At 46.2% G+C, this 22,042-nt stretch overlaps 1 protein-coding gene across 1 annotated transcript; it reads right to left on the bottom strand.

Moving 5' to 3' along the window:
* On the bottom strand, positions 1–21,109 carry PSMD2 (proteasome 26S subunit ubiquitin receptor, non-ATPase 2). Its single transcript, XM_081006585.1, has 21 exons — positions 20,917–21,109; positions 19,254–19,310; positions 18,512–18,676; positions 17,941–18,062; positions 17,037–17,261; positions 15,567–15,725; positions 14,793–14,937; positions 13,065–13,125; positions 11,421–11,567; positions 10,214–10,320; positions 9,739–9,866; positions 9,569–9,656; positions 8,119–8,281; positions 7,893–7,994; positions 7,658–7,803; positions 6,328–6,411; positions 4,979–5,147; positions 3,919–4,013; positions 2,469–2,595; positions 552–670; positions 1–312 (listed from the first exon to the last, which is right to left on the bottom strand). Exons 1-21 carry the CDS (start codon positions 21,073–21,075, stop codon positions 130–132), a joined length of 2,751 nt encoding a protein of 916 aa, XP_080862711.1. The 5' UTR covers positions 21,076–21,109; the 3' UTR covers positions 1–129.
* Between the last annotated feature and the right edge of the window lie 933 nt (positions 21,110–22,042).

The raw sequence follows: 22,042 nt of genomic DNA, 5'->3' as shown, positions 1-22,042 counted from the left end.
TTAACTCGGGTCAATTTATTTTCCTAAGAAGAGCTCCTTCTGTAACAAAAAAGACGGAGGAGGCTAGTCCCTCCTCACAGTGCCGCATCCTACTCCCCACTCCCACCCCACCCCAAAACCTCAGGCAATTCAGACATCATAGTTGGGATTCTTGCGAAGAATAACAAAGCCCTCCAGGATGGGTGTCACTGGCAAGTGCTCCTCTGTAGCCAGCTCTGCCCGCTCACCATGGGCCAGCAGCACTGGCGTTGTGTGGGTCTGGAAGCCAGTGATAGTCTTCGGTTTGCCTGCCTGGCCTACCACATCCACCGCCTGAGAGGAAGGCCAGAGGTTAGTGCTAGTGAACAGGGAAGTTGCTCCCCCAACCCTCTGGTGCAGGGTTTCCTTAGCCCTGATCAAGCCTTCAGGGAAGTCAGGAAACAAAAGCGCCCCAGATCCCCATTCTCCACTAAGGCTACCCATAGTAACCCATGAACAGCCAAAGTCCAGTGCCCCATGGGATCCCCAAGCAAAGCAGGGACCCTCCCAGCTTCTGTTCAGAGCCTACTTACCTGCCCCACTCTCACAGACACTGGCAGGGGGCGCAACTCCTCGTCAAAGGTCACAAGCATGCGTGGCTGCATGGCAGCCACAAGGCCATACAGTACATAGTGGGACTTCCCCAAAATTACTAGGAGAGAAAGGAAAACATAAGTCAAGGCTTGCAGAGACTGGTCCACTAAGGAAGTTTCCCTTATCCAATCCAATGGTGCTGTCATACTTGATTAGATCTGTTCACCAGTAGAAGGCAGAGACATAATTCTGGGGATCAATGAATCATATTTTTTTAAAAAATCTTGTCTATCTATTGATTCAACCACCATTTTGATGCACAGTAATATAGAAGAGAAATATCATTATCTTCCTTTGATCATCAACAGCACTTTCTCACTTTTTATTTAACTAGAACACAAAAAGGACATGGTCCTCATCAGCCAAGCAAGCTCTCCTTAGCAAAAGACACAGGAGAATGCTTACCATATTTCTTTGTCTTTTTCCAAGTGGCAATTTAAATGTGCATATGCTATTCTCTACTGCCACTGGGTGCATGAACTTATACACCAGTACAAAACCAAAGCAGGATTATGGCCTGGAAGTCTAGGCTCAGACACATACAAAGGAATCCTTTATGTATGTCAGAACAATGACCCACCAAACTGGATAACTTTCAAGCCTGACTTACGAAAGCTCTCCAGGATCTCAAGCTAAAGAGAAAGGAGAATTCTAGGAGCACTGAATTAAGGATCTTGTGTACTAAGGCTTCTCCCTTGAAGCTTTGTGGATCTCTAGAGGAAAGGAGTTCCAGAATTAGACACCTAGAACTCCTCCACTTACTCTCAACTGTTCACATCTGAATGATGGCTGCAAACACGGGCCAAAAACATTTAATGATGGCACCTGCCTCCAGTAAAAATGAATTAAGTCTCTTAACCACTGAAAAGTAATTACCGTAGTTTTCGCTCCATAACACGCATTTTTTTCCTCCTAGAAAGTAAGGGGAAATGTCTGTGCATGTTACGGAGCGAATGCTTCCCTCCTCCGTGGTTTCCAGCGGGAGAAGAGCTGCTGAATGGGGAGGAGAGAGGGACAGAGTGCCTGCTTCTTTAAAGGAGCAAAGCGGGAGGGGAGAGGAGCCGCTTACACGAGTGTAAGCAGCTCCTGTCTGGTTGGCTCCTTTAAAGCAAACAGGCTCTCTGTATCTCTCTCGTCCCCACTCAGCAGCTCTTCTCCTGCTTTTCTGGAAATAGCAGGAAAGATTTTCAGCTCGCTAAGGGGGGGGAGGAGGGAGAGAAGCAGAGCCTGCTAGCTTTAAAGGAGCAAAGCGGGAGAGGAGCCGCTTACACTCGGTAGGCTCCTTTAAAGCAAGCAGGCTCTCTGTCCCTCCAGCAAAGTTTTTCAGCTCGCTAAGGGGGGGGGGGGGGAGGGAGAGAAGCAGAGCTTGCTCCACACGTGCTCCTTGTCCCTTGAGTGCTTTTTCTTCCCTCCCCACTTAAAACGTGGTTACAAAGCACAGATCCACATGGATCCTCAGGATTTTTGCATTGGGTCACCCCAAATTCACCATCAGATCACATAGCATCTCCATGGCTACAGTTTGCACCAAAAAAATCACGCACCCACTGTTGCCTGGGGCCGCAGTGGTGCAAAAACGTGGTTACAAACATGGATCCACATGGATCCTCAGGATTTTTGCATTGGGCTACCCCAAACTCACCGTCAGATCACATGTCTGTGGCCACAGCATGAACCACAAAAATCATACATCCACTGTTTCGTTTAGAATATTTTTTTCTTGTTTTCCTCCTCTAAAAACTACATGCGTGTTATGGCCGGGTGCGTGTTATTGAGCGAAAAATACGGTAATTCCAGAGTTCACCATTAGAGGGGCCAGCCAATTATACTCCCCAACTCCAGGGGTCAATACTTACTGTTACGGACATCAAGGAAGGACACCAGCACAGTCAACAAGCCTGCCACGGCCACCTGGCTCATGAGCTGCCGATCACTGTGGTAAGGACAAAGAGTGAGGGTCCCTTTCCCAAGGTGTGTCAGGCCCTGCATAGCAAGCAGAAAATATATCAGTGATGGGGAAATCCATGGCTGGGACCAAAGGACCACTCGCAAGCAGTCTTGAGGTTCATTCAACTGAAATATGGGACATAAACCTAACATTTAATAAACACCAAACATTTGGTTATTCAGGACTTGTTGTCACTATGTGAGGAGTGTAAGAAGTCAGCAGTGTGTATGCATTATCATTCCAAACTGCTACCATGGATCTGCTCCGAGTACCCGGCGGTGGTGCTTCACCAACCCTTGAAGACCTGCTCCCTTTCCCTCCACCCTCTCTCCTAGCTTTCCTTCCTTCTACAGGAAGACAACCCTCCACACCATGACAGAGATACAGGTCACAGCAGGGACTGTTTGGAAATGCAAGTCCCAAGACTCCAAATAATTTTCACAGAATGAAAAGCTTCCATGCGGTACTATAGTGCATCATCATTATTATTATTTTTACAAAGCACCAAATCCCATTTCTCTCTCAGAAAGATGATAAGCTGCTTGAGTTCCAATTGCTCTTCAGGGTTGCAAATGCATCATGATCCTTTAAGTGCTTGATGCATGGGCAATGCTTGTGGGAATCTTGAAAGACTGAAGGGTATAGCTGAATATGGTCCCCAGGATTCAGAGCAGGGGCTTTGGTGCTCTGCATAGCCCCTTGCTCCACCCAATGACGAGCATAAACAGATTACACAGTGCAAAAATTCTGTAAATCTGCCCAATCTGCATAATTTTTTACAGTCACAGGCTGCCTCGATGCATTATTATTATTTTACTGCCTTTTCTTGCAGTTACTCTTTAAAATGCCATGGGCACTGACAGCACTGGAGAAATATTATTCGGAAAACAGGACAGAGGCAAAACTGAGAGGGGGGGATTTTCAAATACATTTCTCTCCTCTGAGGAAAAAAATGCATCTGTCTTCTGGTAATATTTAGTGGGGATAGAAGCACACCAAGGGGAATGAAAATCAGCACAGCAAAACACACAACAATCCCATACAGACACCCCCTGAACACACACCTCTGCAGCCCCCCTTCCGCCACTGCTGCAAAACCCTGCAGCCGTACTTCAAAGCAAGCCCATTAGCAACCCTAACGTAGTCCTGCTGCTGTGAAATCTCTGCCTAGGAATAATGGCACAGTACAAAAGGAGAACAAAAACCCACCTAAATTTCAGGTCTCATCAAAAGTCACTTTCTGCTGAGAATGTTAATCACAGATACAGCCTAATAATAATATTTGGTATATTCATCTAGCTGTCAAGTTAACAATGCTACCCACTAGCTTGGGGCAGAGTTTAAGCTGAGCCACTTACCTGGGCCAACCGCACCATAAAGAGGTTATTGGGATCCTTGGCATGATATTGTGCCAACTGTCGAAGCATTGCAGCCAGGCGGGCATTATTGGTACCTGTGGGGTCCGGAAAGGAGGGATCAGGAAGCAACTAAAAAAGGCCAAGCTCCCACAATCACTTTCTGGCTAGGACAGGGGACTGCTGTTGCGAACAAGGGGGATTCCCCCTACCACTAAACAAAATGAAAAGGTATGCACGGGGAGGTTGCATAGGGAGTGCAACTCAGGGCATGTAAAGGGGCCTGCAGGGTGGTACAGCCCTTAATCTCCCATCGCAGAAATATCCAAAAGATTTTAGCTCTGTTATTGCACTTATTTTAACTCATGCTTAATGGGGGAGAAGAAAAACTGAAGTGAATGTATAGAGGGGCACTGCGGTCCACATATTTTCAGTTTTCATTTTAGTTTGTTTTCGCATGCAAGAGCCCAGCATCTGCAGGTATGGCCAGGAGAGACCTCCACCTGAAACCCTGCAGAGTCACTGCCAGTCAGAGCAGACAAGACCAAGCCAGGTAGGCCAATGGTCTGACCATGTGTACAGCAGCTTCCTATGATGCCGTACCAAAAGAAATTCTTAGGTTTTTAAAGTGCCACTAAATACTTTCTCTCGCTTTCTCTGAAATAGACTTAACACTGTGTCAGAAGCGAGCCAACAGTAAATCACACCATTCGAAGTTGGAGTTAACTCTTTATCAGCAAGAGCACGATCTGCACAGACTGGGCGGGTTGTCGTGCCTAATGAGCACAGTGGTTCCTCCCTGGTAGGTCTTGCCCCATGGATCAGTTGCCAAGACTGAAAGTCCTCACCTCCCTATAGCCACCTAAATTCCCTCCTCTTCAGGGCTTTCCCCCAAGCAATTGGAGACTGCGCCTGCATGAATCTAACCTCTCCTCTGCACTTGTCAATGCTGTATTCTAAACACCAGAGCATTCTGGATCGTCAGAAGGCATTTCCGACCAACTGCACGGATTCCCCATTGGCCCATGGCAGCACAGTCACCCAAGATTCTAAATGTGCTTACCGCTGCCTACCATGCCCATGGCAAAGATAGAGTTGTAGGACACTTCTGGGTCAGCATCATGGGAAAACTTGCTGAGGGTGTCAAGTATGTTGAGGCGGGGGTTAGAGACAGAGATGAGGGCCAGGGCTAAGGGGACAGCTCGGCGAAGAGTGGGTTCCCCATACCGCAACTGTAGAAGGAAGAGGAGAAGGTGAGGCCAGGATTGCAGAGCACTACGCACACTCTGACACACGCAACCAAAGACAAAAATGCAGCCTTTCTGAGGGTTGCAGCAGTAGTCCAAGAGGCATCAGAGCATCCACCAGCTGCCAGAGTAACAAAAAGTAACTCCAATCTCTTAGCAGAAAGGCTTCACACAGACAATATGTAGCAACCATCCAGTTTATCCACAGAGAAAGCAAAGCTAAAGTCTCAACAAACCCTAAAACATGTTAGATGCAAAGCTTTGTGGTTTCAAACTGCAACTCCTGCCCCTCCTAAATTCTCAGGAACGCAATGTTCATTTAGGTTCACAGCTCACACCCTGCATACGGCTGGCAGACCAGGGGTGGGAGCAGTGCAGCTCACAGGGGCAGCAGCAGCAGTATTTCCTTGGCTGAGGTCACCCTCCCTTTACAGTGGTGCACCAGAGTGCAGACCACCCAGCAAGCCTGTATAAATTGTGATGTGAACCAGGGCCAAGAAATGTTTTGGAACACATGGAATGTAGATCTTGGAACTTGCAGGCAATGAACGGGATAGGACAGACTTTCACTTTGTTCCCCAGTGTCAGTGCAGTCCCTTAGGAGACACATTTCCAGTTCAGAACTCTTCTATCAGGGTAGACTTAATATATCTAGCTGTATTACACACAAACACCAAAAAAAAAGGCATGTTGAAGCAACACATTCCTAGGCAACTAGGGACATTCCAGAGACCTAGTCTGATCTGCATTATTCACACAAGACAGATTTTTTTTTTTTTAGTCAAAAGGCTCTCCTCTACCCCACCCTTCCAACAAACAGTATTTCCCTTGTCATGACTTAATGGTAGGTGCTGCTCAAATTTAAGAGCAAACCAATCCCTTATTTGTAGAGCTAAATGAAGAATATGGCTTGTAATCCTGGAAGGTCTTCTCTCTTTTCCATTAGTCCTGCAAAACTATTTCAAAATTGTGGCAAACTTGGCTTCACTGAGAAAGGAATTCAGACAAAGGGTTGGAACAGCAGGCAAATTTATTCTGTTTTTCAGTTCAGACTACGGCAGGGCTGGCCAATGACACAGAACGATCCCTGGCTGCACACTGGATCCCAAGTGGCAATCTTTGCCCCCAAATGGAGAGAGCATTTCCCCCACGCCATCTTACTCACCAAGTGACCAAAGGTGCGCAGAGCCATCTCCGCCCCAATCTCTTCCCCCATAGCGATGAGTGCAATCCCCAGTACAGCTACTCCCTGCAGAGGGAAATACAAATTCCGAAACCACAGGATACCTTGTGACATGGATGAAACACATTTTCCCCAAACTCAATGTGGCATCTCAACTTCCTCAAGCAAGGCCACCCTAAGACTGCCTCAGAGCTTTTTATTGTGAGAGTAAGAAAGAAAAATGGTTTCCCAGGCTAGTACTAACTTTGCACTCAAATCTGTCAGTCCAGTTTTGGCTCGTTGCTGTCCATTGGTTTAGTTCAGGACTCTTTATTCCACAGTGCCCCATATGGCCCTACCCATGACTAGCAGAATTAAATCACGTTTCGCCAAACAGGAAGGCAACACCATCCAATTGGGCAATAAAATATTAGCAGCTAGTATTTTGAAGAAAGGCTATGGCTCAGTGGTAAAGCACCTGTTTACATACAAGCTCAATCCATGGTATCGCCCAACTAGGGCTGGTAGTGTCCCCAGTTTCAAATCCTGGAGTCACTGCCAGTGTGTGTCAACACCCAGTATAATGCAGCTTGCTATATTCCTACAACCATGACCAAGTGCTTTCAAATACTCCATGGAGTGAAAGAGCGCCCTTGTGCTGATTTCAAGATGAGGAAAGGACATAATTGAGGACATTACAACCAGCTGATGATGCAAATTATCAGCAACTGCTCCTTAGTTAGGAACAAGGACCCACACTTCTGGGCTGGTACAACCAAAACTGCATTTTAAGACCAGCTTTTGGTGGTGATTGTTACCATGCATATACAATTATACAACCCTACAAGCAAATAACCAATGGCATTTATTTTTTCATCATTTCTGAACATATCACTAAGCTGGTGGTTTCATTTCAGGCACAAACCCAAGGCAACAATTTAAAATTGTTTAAACAGACTTTTTTTTTTGTCTTGTTGCACAGTCAGTCAATCCCAATACCAAGGAGCAGAATGACCTTTGTCTATGCAGCTGTCAGCCCATCTGTCTAGGTTGGGAGCACAGGAATCAACCGTATACCAAGGCCAAACTGTTTGAACAACCAAGTAGAATCAGTTCCGACAGGCAGTGGCTTTCCAGGGTCTCAGGCAGAGGCTGTTTCCCATCATTGGCTATTTGATGTTTCTAGTAAAAATGCCAGGGATTGAGCCTGGGAACCTCTGCACACACAGCACATGCCACATGTTTGCCTTGCCCACAAGCTCCTGTTCTCTCACTCACAGCATCCAAGAGAGAGACCTCTCACCTTTTCTTAGACCCGGAACCTTTACCCTACCTGATGAGCCCCCATGTCGGCAGAGTTCTCTTTTTTCTCCTTGTCCTTTTTCTCTTTCTTCTCTTTCTCTTCTTCCTTCTCTTTGGAGTCAAAATGCTCACTACAGATGTGGAGAAGCTGTTGCACCTTCAGCACATTGCCAGATCCTGGAGGAAAAACCCAAGACAAGTAAAATGGGACTGGGGCCTCCAACACCCAGTTCACAAGCAGCCAAAACAATGCTGAGCCCACTCACCTGCATAGGCACAGATGTCTACCAGCGTGTTGGCAAAGCTGCGGAAAGGCTCCGACACGACCTGCAGTGCTGCCAGGATTGCTTCAATGGCCTCACCCTTTCCTGTAGGAAACATCACAACAGCAGCTCAAGAGAAGCCCAAAAAATTCTGACCAGAGACCCTTCCTCCTCACTACACAAGTGTGTGCCTGACACCCACAGACCTGGCCATAGTGAATGTGCTTACCAAGGTGGTTCAAGCCCAGGCCAAGAGGTAGCCATCTGGCATAAGTGTCCTTCAGCTCCGTCTCAGATTTCTCCATGATGGTTTGGAGGATGGTGGAGGTAACATCTCCATTGCATGAGCCCACAGCAATCATTCCGCAAGCCAGGGCTGTCACACCGGCCACCTGGGGAGAAAAATAGTGTCACACCAAAATCCTTGCAGCTGGAAAATACAATAAGGGCCTGCTAGATCAGGCCACTGGCTCAGCTAGGCCTACAGCATCCTGTTTTCACAGTGGCCAACCAGATGCCTGTGGGAAGCCTCAAAGGAGGACCTGAGCATAACAGCCCTTCCCCCATCTATGATTCTCAACTGGAATTCAGACACATACTGCTTCTGACAGAGACATATTGTAAGCAGCATCCTGAAGGAGACCACAGAGTGAAAGCTATCCACCAGATTCCTGCAAAACGGTGCTACTTCCCAAGAGCCAAGTCGCTGAAACACCTGCTCATTGATATTTTCCTGCAGCACAAAAAGGGAAGAATATGCATGGCAACTTTCCCCTTTTTCCAAGTGATAGCCGCCAGTCTATCAGGGTAAGGTCTGAAGCAACCATTAAAACTAGTCACACTTTACTAGACTGAGCAGTTGAAACTAGGAAACACATCATTTCATGGGTTCAGCATTCCCTGGTTTCCTCAAGGTTTATATAGCTTTGCTGTGCCCCTGAACAAACCACTACAGATGGGATTTTCAGGTAGCCAAGAACTCTGACCCATTCCACGTGAGAAGAAGAGCGTCAAGATCATCTTTCAAACCTAGACTTGACATATATTGACATTCAGAACCTCAAGGTTACACAACTCCTAGGTTGGCCTTGAGCATTGTTTGCCCACTGCCTACTGCATGGCAAACATGTTTAAGTGGCTTGAGATGACATTCACACTTCAGGGTCTGTGTTTCTGCAAACATAAGAAATGGATAAACCTTTTCACTAATCCTCTCAACCCAAGAGTCAAGCAGAAGACTCTCCACATGGATGCTTTTGGAGTCCTGTGCATCTTTAAAGTTGTACTAACTTCCTATCAAAATTTGATTTTGCTGGGCAACATGCTGAGGGCACTGAGATATGAACCTCCTCCTTCCCAAGGTCACTTGGAGAGGTCTTGGTCCACCTGCCTTCTCATTATCAATAGGTTAGACCAACAGGCTTTTACTAGGTTACTTACTTTTTAGATTCAACATTCTGTTTTGGACTCTGGGAAGAACACACCCCAATATTACAACATAAAAGTCTGAGTCAGCTAAATGGCCCTCAGCCATTCACACAAAAACAAACTCCAAGCTAGAGCACAGAAACTCTGCTTCTAATTGCCTTCTACACTCCATGAAAGACACAGCCCCATCCATCCACCCCTGGGCAAGCAGCTGACCGAAGCACCAGATGGCTGTGGCGCTGTTCCCTCACCTCCATGTTGGACTTGGAATCTCCCATTACAGGAAGAAGCAAGGTCAGGACATCTTCTCGATTAGAACCAGCATACGCCAACCCCAGCCTGCAAGAGAATACCATGTCACTTAGAATGATATATGCGATGCTCTGCGGAGAGGGAAATGGAAGCCAAGGCAGGTCCTCACCCAAAGATGGCGCCGATCCTCATGGTGTTGCTATTGTGGAGGACATAGTCCGAGAGCAATGCAAGGGCAGGGTCACACTCGTTCCTCACGCCAGAGTTCACGATACCACAAGCCAGAAGAGCCCCCGACTATAGGACACAAAATAGGAAGTGGGGAGGCATTGTCAAGTACAACGAATGTCATGACAAGCCTATACAGTATCTAGTAAGCTAAAAGGGCTAAATTAACTGGAGGGTGGCATTATGTTAAATACTTGAGTTATGTAGTCCTTGCCCAGATGAATCAGGGCAGATGACCTGTCACTCGGATGCCTCACATGCCAACCTGATAATAAGAGTCAATGCGGAGATAGATGGACTAGTGGTCTCAGTGTAAAGAAACTTCCTATACTCTTAAAAAGAGTCTGTCTTGTTATTTTGATATGACTGGATTGCTGTGAGCAGTTAACACTCAGGCTGAAAGGAAGGTCACCCACCTTGATGTAGTCTTCTGAGGAGTACAGGTACTTGTCAATCTGTGTAAGCCCCCCATCCACATCCCACAACAGGATCATCCCCAGCGAGGCTGCAGCACTCAGCATCCCTATAAAATAAATGTAAAAGCTTCTTAGGGTGAAGATGGACACTCTTATAAGAGAATGAGAGGATGCATGTCTCGTTGGGGTTATGGAAATTTACACTGGGGAGGAAGAAGAAAGGGGTTCAGGACAACTAGGAGGCGCAAGCAGCTATGGCAAAGGCTGCTTAACAGATGACAGCAGTTACCAAAAATATTCCAGGCTTTCAGACAACACCTTGTGTTAAAGTCAAAGAGCCTTAAAGGTCAAGAGACTAGCCCTTATTTCAAAGCTAGGTGTTTCACATCAAGACACTGCTTGGCACAGTAATGAGATGTCTTTCAGATGAGACATGATCTAACTCAAATACTCTCAGCTGTGCAAAGTCAAACCAACGCCACATCAAATGGTGAGGGTTTCACACTCTGAAGAACTAACCCAGAGGAAAACATGGCTCACACCTGGTTTGGAGTGAGCAATCTTGGCAAGGCAGCAGCAATCTCATTCGTTTATACCTTTCCTGTTCACATATAAAGTAGGGGGAGGGGTCTTAAGTCTTAAAATGAAAAGGTGTGAGGCACCATCATGTACCACGTTCAGAGATCCAGGCTGGGGAAGTAAAGTGCCTGATGTGACAGAGGATGGGGACACAAAGCAGGGGATGCTTCCACACCTATGCACACACTTCTTTGTAAAAATTTGCTTCCCACCCTCTGCTTTATGCCAGATTGTTTTATAATTAAAAGCAATTCCTGGGACACCTATCATCCATGCAGATGCCACGAATGAAATATGAAAATAAACCCCTCACCCCTAGTTTGGCCTGAAGCAACCAATTTAACTGGGCGAATGTCACACATGCAGCAGTCCCAGTACCAATGAACGAAATGTCCCAAGCCCATAACAGCCAAAAGAATTCAAACCTCAGGAATGAAGTCCTTGGCCAAGAGCACCAAGTTAGAAAGTATAACATACAAAAGTATCACCAGGCCCTTGTCAAGAAGGTCATTCAGTCAAATTTTGCCACAGAAAAATAGTAGGGGAGAGCTCTCTGATCACCATCCCCCCCACCCCCACAATGTTCTTCCAAGCAGACCATCTGCTGCCTGCTCCTCTTCTGACTCACCATGGTCCTTGTTCTTGTACAGCCACTTGTTGCCGTCGTCTGTCAGCAGCTTGTCCTGCCCAAAAGCAGCATTCACAAAACCATTAACAAAGGACGAGGCCAAGTTCATGCGAGCCGAATCCACTTGAGAGCCGCTGCCGCCAAACCCTGAAAGAGCAGAACGCACAAGAGGGAGCCAGTTGAGGATGACAGACTCCAGTGTCAGCCTAGAACTACTCAAACAGGTCCTCCTCTCAGCCAGCGCTCCATTCACACTTCTCCCATTCATCTCACGTGGCAAAGACAGCATTTTTGCAGGATGAGCAGTCACCAGCTCTTAAAGACACCTACACTTTCTAGCTGAATGATTGCTTGATTAATATAGAAAACTGCATGCAACAATAAAGACAAGACACAGCATTTTGAAGTAAAGCACAAGTGATTTGGTGAGCCTAAGAGCTCGGGCAGAACTACTTATTTATCAACTTGGACTATCATAATACCTTGCACGTGGACAACCCTTGAAAAGTTTGGAATACCCCAGCTCTTACATATAACACCAGTTCATCCCTATGAACTAAGCAGGCAAGACATTGCTCCAGGTGCCACCACTGCCTGCAGTTAATTCTTAAGTTTTTTTATTCCAAACCCACAGTCGTCGCAAAATAAATGTGCAAATATTACAGCAAGCACCTGTTGGCAGCTTAATCATACTATTTCTGACAACCCCAAGATCACTGGATAAAGTTTTTTTAACTGAATCTGCTTTTAAATGTTTTAAACTATTGTAGAGTAGACTGTTTTTCTTTTTAAATTGTGGGTGTGTTTGCCATCCTGGGCTCCTTTGGGAGGAAGGGCAGGATACAAACTCAATGAACAGTAGCAATAGCTAAACTCAACCAGACCATCTGCTTACAGTTAGCATCTACTTAAGAACAGAGCCATTTCAGCAGTGATATCTGTGTGGTGGAATTCCCTCCCAAGGGAAGTTTGCCAGGCCCACTCTACTAAGAGCTTCAGAAGCATGCCTATTTCATAAGGTCTCTTCTAGCTCTGATAAAAGCTCACTGATTTGATGCCGTGTAATAGGTGCTACATATTACAATGTGTGAATTTTAGAAATTGCTATGATGATCGAGATATCAGTCTCAATATGCTATAGATATTGGTATCTAAGCTGCTTTGAGTGCCTAAAGATAATAGCAGTATACAAATGAAAATATACACATTAGCATGTACTTTATTCATATAAAGTACATGCTAATGTGTATATTTTCATTCAAAATCTAATACAGTGGTACCTCGGGTTAAGTACTTAATTTGTTCCGGAGGTCCGTTCTTAACCTGAAACTGTTCTTAACCTGAAGCACCACTTTAGCTAATGGGGCCTCCTGCTGCCGCCACGCCGCTGGAGCACGATTTCTGTTCTCATCCTGAAGCAAAGTTCTTAACTCGAGGTACTATTTCTGGGTTAGCAGAGTCTGTAACCTGAAGCGTATGTAACCTAAGGTATCACTGTAGATATGTAACATAGCATGAAACCATTTTTATTTACTTTATAAGTGAAATTCCTTTACTGTAACTTGAATAAACTTTGGTTCTGCCATCAGGACCCTGATGAAGCTGCCTGGATGGCTACCCCACTGCTCTGAGTAGAACACTTACGGTTGTTTTCTAGATGGGTTTTGTAAATATCATCTGGCACTTTTGGCTCCATGATGTCCAGCTGGAAGGAAAAGAAGAGGTTATTCTTCTTAGTCATATGATGCCGTAGCATTATAACATGGCTTTCCTAACTTTACAGGAAAGCATTACAGTGGTAGCTTGGTACTCAAATGGCTTGGCTCCCGAACAAATCGGCTCCTGAATGCCGCAAACCCAGAAGTGTTCTGGTTTGCAAATGTTTTTCGGAAGCTGAACACCCAACACGGCTTCTGATTGAGTGCAGGAAGCTCCTGCAGCCAATCAGAAGCTGCGCCTTGGTTTTCAAACTGTTTCGGGAGTTGAACAGATTCCTGGAACGGATTATGTTTGAGAACCAAGGTACTACTGTATAGCTCATCTCCACTGGGGACCAATCAGTTGCCATAATACACATTTTGCAAAAAAGGCTGTATGCCATTTTTCAGAAGCCATGCTCCAGGTCAGCCCACCCCACTCCACCCACCCACCCACCCCACTCCACCGAAGCAGACTTTCACTTGACCTCCCAAGTTGTCAGTCCTTTAACCCCAGTCGCTCTGCAGTGCAAGCAACCTACTTGCAAGCCTTAGCCTTCTCTTCCTCCCCAAGACACCACAGCAAAACCTCCAGTCCAGAGACCAAGGTATATAAAAAGGATTGAGAAGATTTCTGCCTCTAATGAGCTTGGGTCCCTGAAGTTGACTTCTGCATCCCAGCCCAGCCCACACAACACTGCAGCCTATGCTGCATTATTATCATTAACATAGTAAAGGTAAAGGTACCCCTGCCCGTACGGGCCAGTCGTGTCCGACTCTAGGGTTGTGCGCCCATCTCACTTAAGAGGCCGGGGGCCAGTGCTGTCCAGAGACACTTCCGGGTCACGTGGCCAGCGTGACAAGCTGCATCTGGCGAGCCAGCACAGCACACGGAAACGCCGTTTATCTTCCCGCTAGTAAGCGGTCCCTATTTATCTACTTGCACCCGGGGGTGCTTTCGAACTGCTAGGTTGGCAGGCGCTGCGACCGAGCAACGGGAGCGCACCCCGCCGCGGGGATTCGAACCGCCGACCTGACGATTGGCAAGTCCTAGGCGCTGAGGTTTTACCCACAGCGCCACCCGCATTCCATCATTAACATAATTATCCTCAAATTATTAACTGCGTTCTAAACAGCCATCTCAAGGTGAAGTACATTGAAAATAACTAAAAACATAAAACAAATGTTATTCCACAGAACAAGGTAAGCCACACTAAAAGCCCTGCTCTGAGTTACTGCAGAACAGGCTCCTGAGACCTTAGAAACTTGCAGGAGAAACTCTCCCACAGATCACAGCAATCTATTGGGAGTTTAAGGGATAAGGTGGTCTCTCAAGTAACACACCCCTAGTCACAGGGGATAACTGAATAGCCTATGAGGCACTTGGCTCTTAATTAAGAGGCATTTCATCTCAAGAACAATAAATTTCAATTTTTGGTTGCAAAAGACAAAGGAAACAAAGTTTCAGATGGTTTTCTGTTAAATTAAACTTCACTGCCTCGGTAAGTATTCCCAGACATCTCTAATAAATTTGGTCTTTCCAATCAATGTTCACCAATCCGCTCCATTCTAAATGTGTCTTCTGCAAATCACCAGATACAACTGCTTCCCTACATGATCCAATGGTCACTTTCATCCATGAGTGTGAGCTCATAGCAGTCTGCAGGGCACTCACCTCCCTGGCCAGGGCCAGAAAGTTGCTGTTGAGTTGGACATTAGACATGATTTCTGTGAGATCCTCATACTCTTCTACATCCTCACTTAGCTCCAGAAAGACTCCATGGCGACCCAGCATGAAGGCCATTTGCTTTTGAACAACCCTGCAGTAAAGGGCAGAAAATGCAAGCATATTAGCACAAGGAACCGTGCATGCAACATTCCATTCCTCACATAACAAGGCTTGCAGAAACCTCACTAGTATCTCCCTAGCTTTCAGCCAACAAAAGCACTATAGACCGGGGTAGAGCAAGTAATTTGTGGAGATGTCAAGAATGGAACAAGTGAATTTCTGAATGCAAATCAGTTGCTCTACCATTAAACTATGACCTTTCAGGTGTGACCAGTTTAAGTGGCCATGGCCAATTTTTAATTTTTTAAAAATCAAATTCTGGAGGAACTTTGAGGGGGAGGTTCACAGAAACCTTTTGGCATCACAAATGTCAGCGGTCAGCAAAAAAAAAAAAGGTAACTAAAAAAACTAAATGAAAACTTTGGTAGGGTCACAGAAAACATTTTGGGAACCCAGATGTGGCCTGTGGGGTGAAGTTCATCCACTCTTTGCTTATCAGTTCTAAGGCCATTCCCCGCCCTGACCTGTGATTTAAGAGAGAATAGCCACACAAGCCTTGCTCACTGCATCTGGCCTTCTCACTACTTATCTGCTCTCCTTTTCCTCCAACAACCTGGACCTCTGTGACAACACCCAGCCCTAGACAAGGTCCCCACATACACATCTTTGCAGGAGATGAAGATGTTCTCTGCCAGTTCCATGTCATTCAGCATGAGAGCCAGGCGCAGGGCTTCTGGGTAGCGATTGAATTTCCGGAAGATGCTGAGGGCACAGCGGAGGAGGGCAGAGTTTTCCGGCTCAGGGACATAGCTAACACAGCTGCAAGAGACAGAGAGGGAGATGATGAAGCTTGGGTGGTATCAACATGGTGGGCAAACTCTTTCCTCAATAATGGATGAGAAGGCAAACACTACAACATTCGGGGGGACTGCAGGGGGACCTGTATGCACAGCTAAATATTTGCCCCCCCCTCTCTCTCTCTCTCACACACACACACACACACACACACCCATTGTTGAAGCAGCCAGAAATCTCAACAGCTAGTAAATAAGATCCACCTTTATAAGTGTTACCAGACTCAAGGGGCATCCCAGTTCAAATTGTGACAATAAAACACTTTACTGTGAGCCAAGACAAGAGATCAATTCACTCTGCAGACAGTCTTAGGCCAAAACTACACATTATTTGCCAACTTACATTTCATATTGTTTAACTGTAAATTTTCCACTGCAAGGTGGCGATGGTACAATTTACAAGAGGGTGAAGCAGTGAATGGGAGAAAGGTATTTAACCCTGCCTCTATCCATCACCTTTCCACAAGTCCCCCGTTGGAATTTTATTGCCAACAGAGACTTGGAAGCTCAACTGTAGAGAATAGAATGAACTGCACAGGAAAAGAGGTAAGCAAGGGTTAAACACCCTCCTCCAATTGCCCTTTTAGTCCTGTAAATTGTCCCCTACCAAATGATACATTGCAAAGGTGGAGAGATGGGTGGGCATGTGGAAACACAAGCTAGCTGATGTGGTTCCAGCCTTCGTGTGAAGTGCACTGCTGTGTCAGAATCAAAATTGGAATGCAAAGATCAGTTGACTGTGAAGTAACAGAACAATACCTCCACTTTCAAAGCTCTCCATCTTGTACTCTCTTAAACCTTTACACTTCCCACTCTGCACAAGCTCATCTCCTTTTAGCCCTCAGCTGCTGTTTTTCAGAATGTTCTTCTCTGGCCTCCTCTATACCTGCAAATATACTATACCCGCCACTCTTCATCAGGCTGCTCCCCTCCATTTTCCAAGTCCTTCTGTGTGATCCTACAGGGTCTTGGCTAATTATTTGTTGCCATACCAGGCGCCTCTCATGCAGTTACACCTCAAAGCCACAGGCTGGCTTTCTTAGTTCCACAGATTTTTTAAAAAAACTAGGTATCCTCTACGTTACCAAACCAAAGAACTAGATCTCATTATTGCTGTCCTCCACTTAATAGTTGAACCAGTCTGTGGAGACAAGAAGGTTCTGAATACACCAACTTCCTTAAGCCCAAGTCTCCATGCTAGCCCCGCAGAGCAGTTCACACTCATACTCACAGACACAGACACACAGACCACAGAACCAAACAACAGTTCCCTCACCTTGTCAGATAGAGGCAGACTTTGGCATAAGCGTTGTCATCAATATATTCCTCCAGCATGTCCATCTGCTCAATCTCCATAAGCAAGTCACAGGCCTCGTGCTCTGCATTGTGTGCCATGTTGTATGGCACAATCTCCTTCACTAGGGTCAGAAGAGTGTCCTTCTGGGTCTTGTCTGCCTCATCTATTTCTTGCCATTCCTTGGCCACCTCACCAGCCAAGTGTCTGTAGAGGAAGAAGCAGGGGGAAGAGTCACAACAGAAAGAGTATTTCTTCATCTCTTTTCTGGTTGGATTTATAACCTACATTTGACCAGCTGTTCTCAAAGCAGGCTGCAAATGAAGCAAAATTGCCAATAAAATTATAGCAATAAAAAAAAAATCATAGTGTTTAGTGTGGCGGCACCTACTCTTTGGAACTCCCTGCCTATTGAGATCAAGGAGGTGCCTTCATTTTACACTTTCTGGCACCTGCTAAAAAGATTCCCAGGTGCTTAAAAAGTTCAGGTAATTTTAATCTGCTTTAGCATTTTAGCTTTTGTACGTTTTAAAGTAGCGTAAATTTATCTTGATTTTATTGTCTTATCTTTTCATAAACTGCTTTTGAGTGTGTTTACAATCAAGCAATGTATAAATTTTATAATTAAATAATTAACTCTTTGAGCTGATTAAAGCATATTAGCTTGGCAATGGAAAACAGCACTGAGCTGCTGTAAGAATTTGATGAAGCAATTCTGTGGAAGCTAAGCTGGTCCACCTAGTTCCTGGATGGGAGATCACCTGGGAACCCTATGCATGACTCCTGGAGTTACACAGAAGGTGGTGTTTCAGTTAATAATAATTAAAATACAAAAAAATACACCCCAGAGTTTCAGTAAAGTCAAATATCTCCTTTTGTTGCTTACCTGACATATTCATGCCCCCACGAGGCCAAGGGTTCCTGGGATCCTACCAGCCGGTACTTTAGACACTCTCGCTCTCCACTCATTGTCATGGCCAAAACTGAGATTATGTCAGCTGCAAATCGCTGTGGGCAGAAAGCAAGTGTTAGAGATGCATCCTATGGTCAGCCATGAATATGGTTGGTATAAATTGAAGAACGGCAGAATTGAAAACAATATCATAATTTGCATCTTCCCCAGTTCAAAATATGTCTCCCTGAATCAGACCAAAGCTGCATCTAATCCAGCACTCTGTTCCCATAGGGGCCAACCAAATACCTAAGGCACAATGCTTCAAGGTAAAGGTTGTTCACTTCTTTCCCAAGAACAACAGCACCAACTCCACTAAATACTAGTCCTCCCACTGCAAAGATAGGAAGTGGGCTTGCAATCCATACCAGAAGGGCTTCCTTCTTTCTTTTCAAATAAATTTAATGCACTTGCAATCCACATTTGCTCTTGCAGCGCTGGGAGAGATGAAAGCAAGACTTGAGATGACACCTAACACTTTCTCAGGCCAAACAATGTTACATACCTTGTTCTCCCCAGCAGCCATAGCCTCATAGATCTCCTTCAGCTTCCCATAATGTGGCCGCAGAAACTTCAGGGGTTTGGGTACAGAAGTCATGGAGGTTGTGGAAGAACGGATCTGCCTGCGTAGCTCTTCCAGTGCAGGTCGATAGAGAGCAGTGTCATGCTCCTACAATAAAATCAGTTGCTATCAGGAGTGGGAGGGGATCAAACAACAACACCCAAACACCACTTCCAAGACTGCCTCTTTATATCTAATAGTGTCAATGTGAGTCAACATACATCTTTGCCACCAGAAACCCACATACAGTTACTGGAAACAGACACAGGTAACTTTTTGCAGACAATAACCTTCTTAAGAACCTGCCCAAGCCCTGAGATCTTCATCAGTGTCTCTCCTGGTGTCCCAGGTGGCAACCAGGGAAAGCTTTTTTTTTTTTGGTAACGATACCACACTTACGGAATATAGTAGCTAGGAAACAAACAAACCCCACACACAATTTCAAAGGCCATACATTGTTTAATTAGCCGAAGGCCTGGGAGAAGAGAAGAGAATTTGTTTTGACTGGTGGAGGTAGAGTGGGGAGAATGAGGACTGTTACCAACACAGCCTGCAGACTCCACCATGCACTCTACCTTTCCAGAGAGTGACTGCACCACACAGTGATCTATACTACTGATGTAGAAAAGCATAATGCTTTACCGTTTAACTTCCGCATGCTCCCAGTCAAGAACAGGGAACTTACCCCCAAGCGCTCCACAAGCATCTCCAGCTCATCCTGTAACTGTTTGTCTTCTTCAGACTGTAAGGAATTAAGGAAAGATGTGAAACTTCAGGCCTCTTGGAAAACCTGTACTGTTGGCGACCATTTTGCACATGTCCAATTGACAATGTGCGGATCCTTTTGGACCCGGAAGAGGGCAGAACAGGGGCAAGCTTCTGCATGCTCAACCAACACGTGCAGGGGCCAGGAACAACACCCCCATGCAAAATCTTATCCTGTACTAGAAAATCAACTAGACCTTTCAGTTGCTCTGAAGTGCAACTGATGTTTGCAGCAATATGCAGTGGGAGGTGGTGCTCGCTTTCTCCCAGCCCAAAAGATCCTCAGCTGTTGGGCAAAACTGCTGATAAACATTTTCAGAAAATGGGGGGAAGTGACAGGAAGCACTGAGACTGCCTAAAACACCTAGGAAGGTAGTTAAACAGATTTGTCGCCAGCACTGGACTAGACTAACTACCAACTTGAGGAGGCTTTCATTTAAGTTAAATGAAGGACCAGTCTTAATTCTGTGCAATTCCCTTCCCTATTAAGGAATAATGCCATATCTAACCCATTTTCATTTTGCTCACCTAGGAAGAAACCATCAGATCCTAAACTCTTAACACACCCGCTCAGGTTCATTTGCCCAGATACAACCTTCCTGCCCCTAGGAACAGAAGGAGGGCCTCCCAATCATAATATTCTCAGCAGAGGGAGGGCAAGCCCACTTCTTACCGTGGCAGACATAACCCATCCCAAAGTATTGCCAAATACGTACCACTAATTATTGTCATTAGAATTTTTATTACCTGACCTACTAGCTCCACTGAGCAAGTGGTCTCATTTGGCATACCAGGAATACCCAGGTTGTGAGTGCCCGCAGAAACAACACTACAGTGGTACCTTGGGTTAAGTACTTAATTCGTTCTGGAGGTCCATTCTTAACCTGAAACTGTTCTTAACCGGAAGCACCACTTTAGCTAATGGGGCCTCCTGTTGCTGCCGCGCCACCGGAGCATGATTTCTGTTCTCATCCTGAAGCAAAGTTCTTAACCCGAGGTACTATTTCTGGGTTAGCAGAGTCTGTAACCTGAAGCGTATGTAACCCGAGGTACCACTGTATTTATTTTTAGTTTGTTTGTTTGTCGCCCATCTGACTCGATTGCCCCAGTCTATCTAGGCAGCTCAAAACGAAACAAAAAAAGCCGTAAAAGCACAATATAAACATCGCACACTAAATACTGGAGAGGGGAGGAAATCCACATCCCGCTAAGCCCAGCTGTGGCTGCCAGAGGCAACCCCCCCCCCCCGAAAAAAGCATGCCGCACATGTTCAGAAGCACTCGCCTCTGTGAGGAACTCTGCACATGCTCAGAAGCAGTAGGCTTGCCAGAGAGCTCTCTCTGCACATGCTCCTTCGGCTCTTCCCACATTCCGGAGCTGACATTTCCCTGGCTATCAATCACTGCCCACAAGGGAATTAACTGCGCGGGGGAGGGGGGTTGCGGGGGTTTTATGTGGCCCACCCGCCCCTCGCGAGATCGGGGCCCGACGTCACGCGCCGCCGAGGCGACGGCCGTCCCCGCGAACTCCCGGCTCGGGGCCTGGCGGTGACTCAGCTCGGCTCCCTCCGGCGCAGCGCTCACCAGCTCCTGCTCCTTGTCCGCCGCCGAGGCGTTGGGGTCCTTCTTGTCCTTGCTCCACAGCGCCGCCGGCTTGTCGTCCCCGCCGCCGGGGCCCGACCCTCCTCCCGACTGAGACCGCCTCTGGCAACTGCTGCTCCCTCCGCCGCCGCCGTCCTCCATCGCCGAACGCTTCCTCTGAGGGGACGGGAGGGGAGCTGCGCAGGCGCGAGGGGGGAGGGAGGGGCCTAGGCGGGCCAATCCGCGGCGCGGTAAGGTAAAAAAAATGAAAAAGAGCGGCGGGGCGCGCGCGCCGAGTGACGCGTTACGTTACGAGGCAGAAAAGCCGGGGCAAGTAAGGCGGGGAAGGGGAGGAGCCTGGCTAGCGGGGATCAGGGGGCGGGGCGACGGCGAAGACCACGTGGAGATCGTTCCATACCTCCAGGGGGGCCGCCCGCTTCCAATTGGCTAAAATTAGAGAACAGTATTTTTTTTTTCTAACATGTGGTGCGTTTTGTATAATCAGGGTTGCTATTTTTCAAAAATGAAGTTTTTGAGATAATTTTTAGGAAATTCGCCAAAAAAGCGTGGGTTGCCATACGCCCGGGTTTTCAAGGACACTGTAACCGACTTTCGGAAAATCCTCCCCGGCGCTGTTTTCGACGGGCGAATCCCTTATGTGTCCGGGAAATTCTCGACGTACGGCAGCCTATTTGCGTACATATGCATATGTGCAAAGAAAAAATTCTTTCATTTAGAAGGTATAAAAGATGTATACTGTATATATTTGCCCACAAGAAGTTTGACATAAAAATACTCATTCATTACATTAATACGTCGCCCTTGAAATGAGGTTCATAGGGGACTGTATAGTATAAAAACACATGTGTTTATTTAATAAAATTTATACACCATTTGTAAACAAAGAAAACTCTCAAAGTGGTTTACAAAAAGATACAAGAAAATCAAGAAAAAATTCACAACCCTTTTTTAAAATACACAAACGTTAAAATACTAAAACTGATTAAGATTGCCTCGACTTTCTAAGCGTCTGGACAGGCTTGTCTAAACAAGAATGTTTTTAACGGGCGCCAGAAAAAGTACAGTGAAGGGCAGCTGCTTGATCTCAATAGGCAGGGAGTTCCAAGGT

This window comes from Podarcis pityusensis (genome assembly GCF_964106645.2).
Source record: "Podarcis pityusensis genome assembly, chromosome: 5".
In the NCBI taxonomy this organism is placed as follows: Eukaryota; Metazoa; Chordata; class Lepidosauria; order Squamata; family Lacertidae; genus Podarcis; species Podarcis pityusensis.
The sequence above is the reverse complement of the archived record's forward strand: the minus strand, read 5'-3'. Positions and strand labels throughout refer to the sequence as shown.

Coding starts and splice junctions, on each gene's coding strand:
- PSMD2 (XM_081006585.1), bottom strand. CDS start 21,075: ATGGAGGACGGCGGCGGCGGAGGGAGCAGCAGTTGCCAGAGGCGGTCT. Junction 7,804..7,892: donor AGACATCTGTGCCTATGCAG/GTGAGTGGGCTC, acceptor TTTTTCCTCCAG/GATCTGGCAATGTGCTGAAG. Junction 671..2,468: donor CTTCCTTGATGTCCGTAACA/GTAAGTATTGAC, acceptor TTTCTCTCCTAG/TAATTTTGGGGAAGTCCCAC.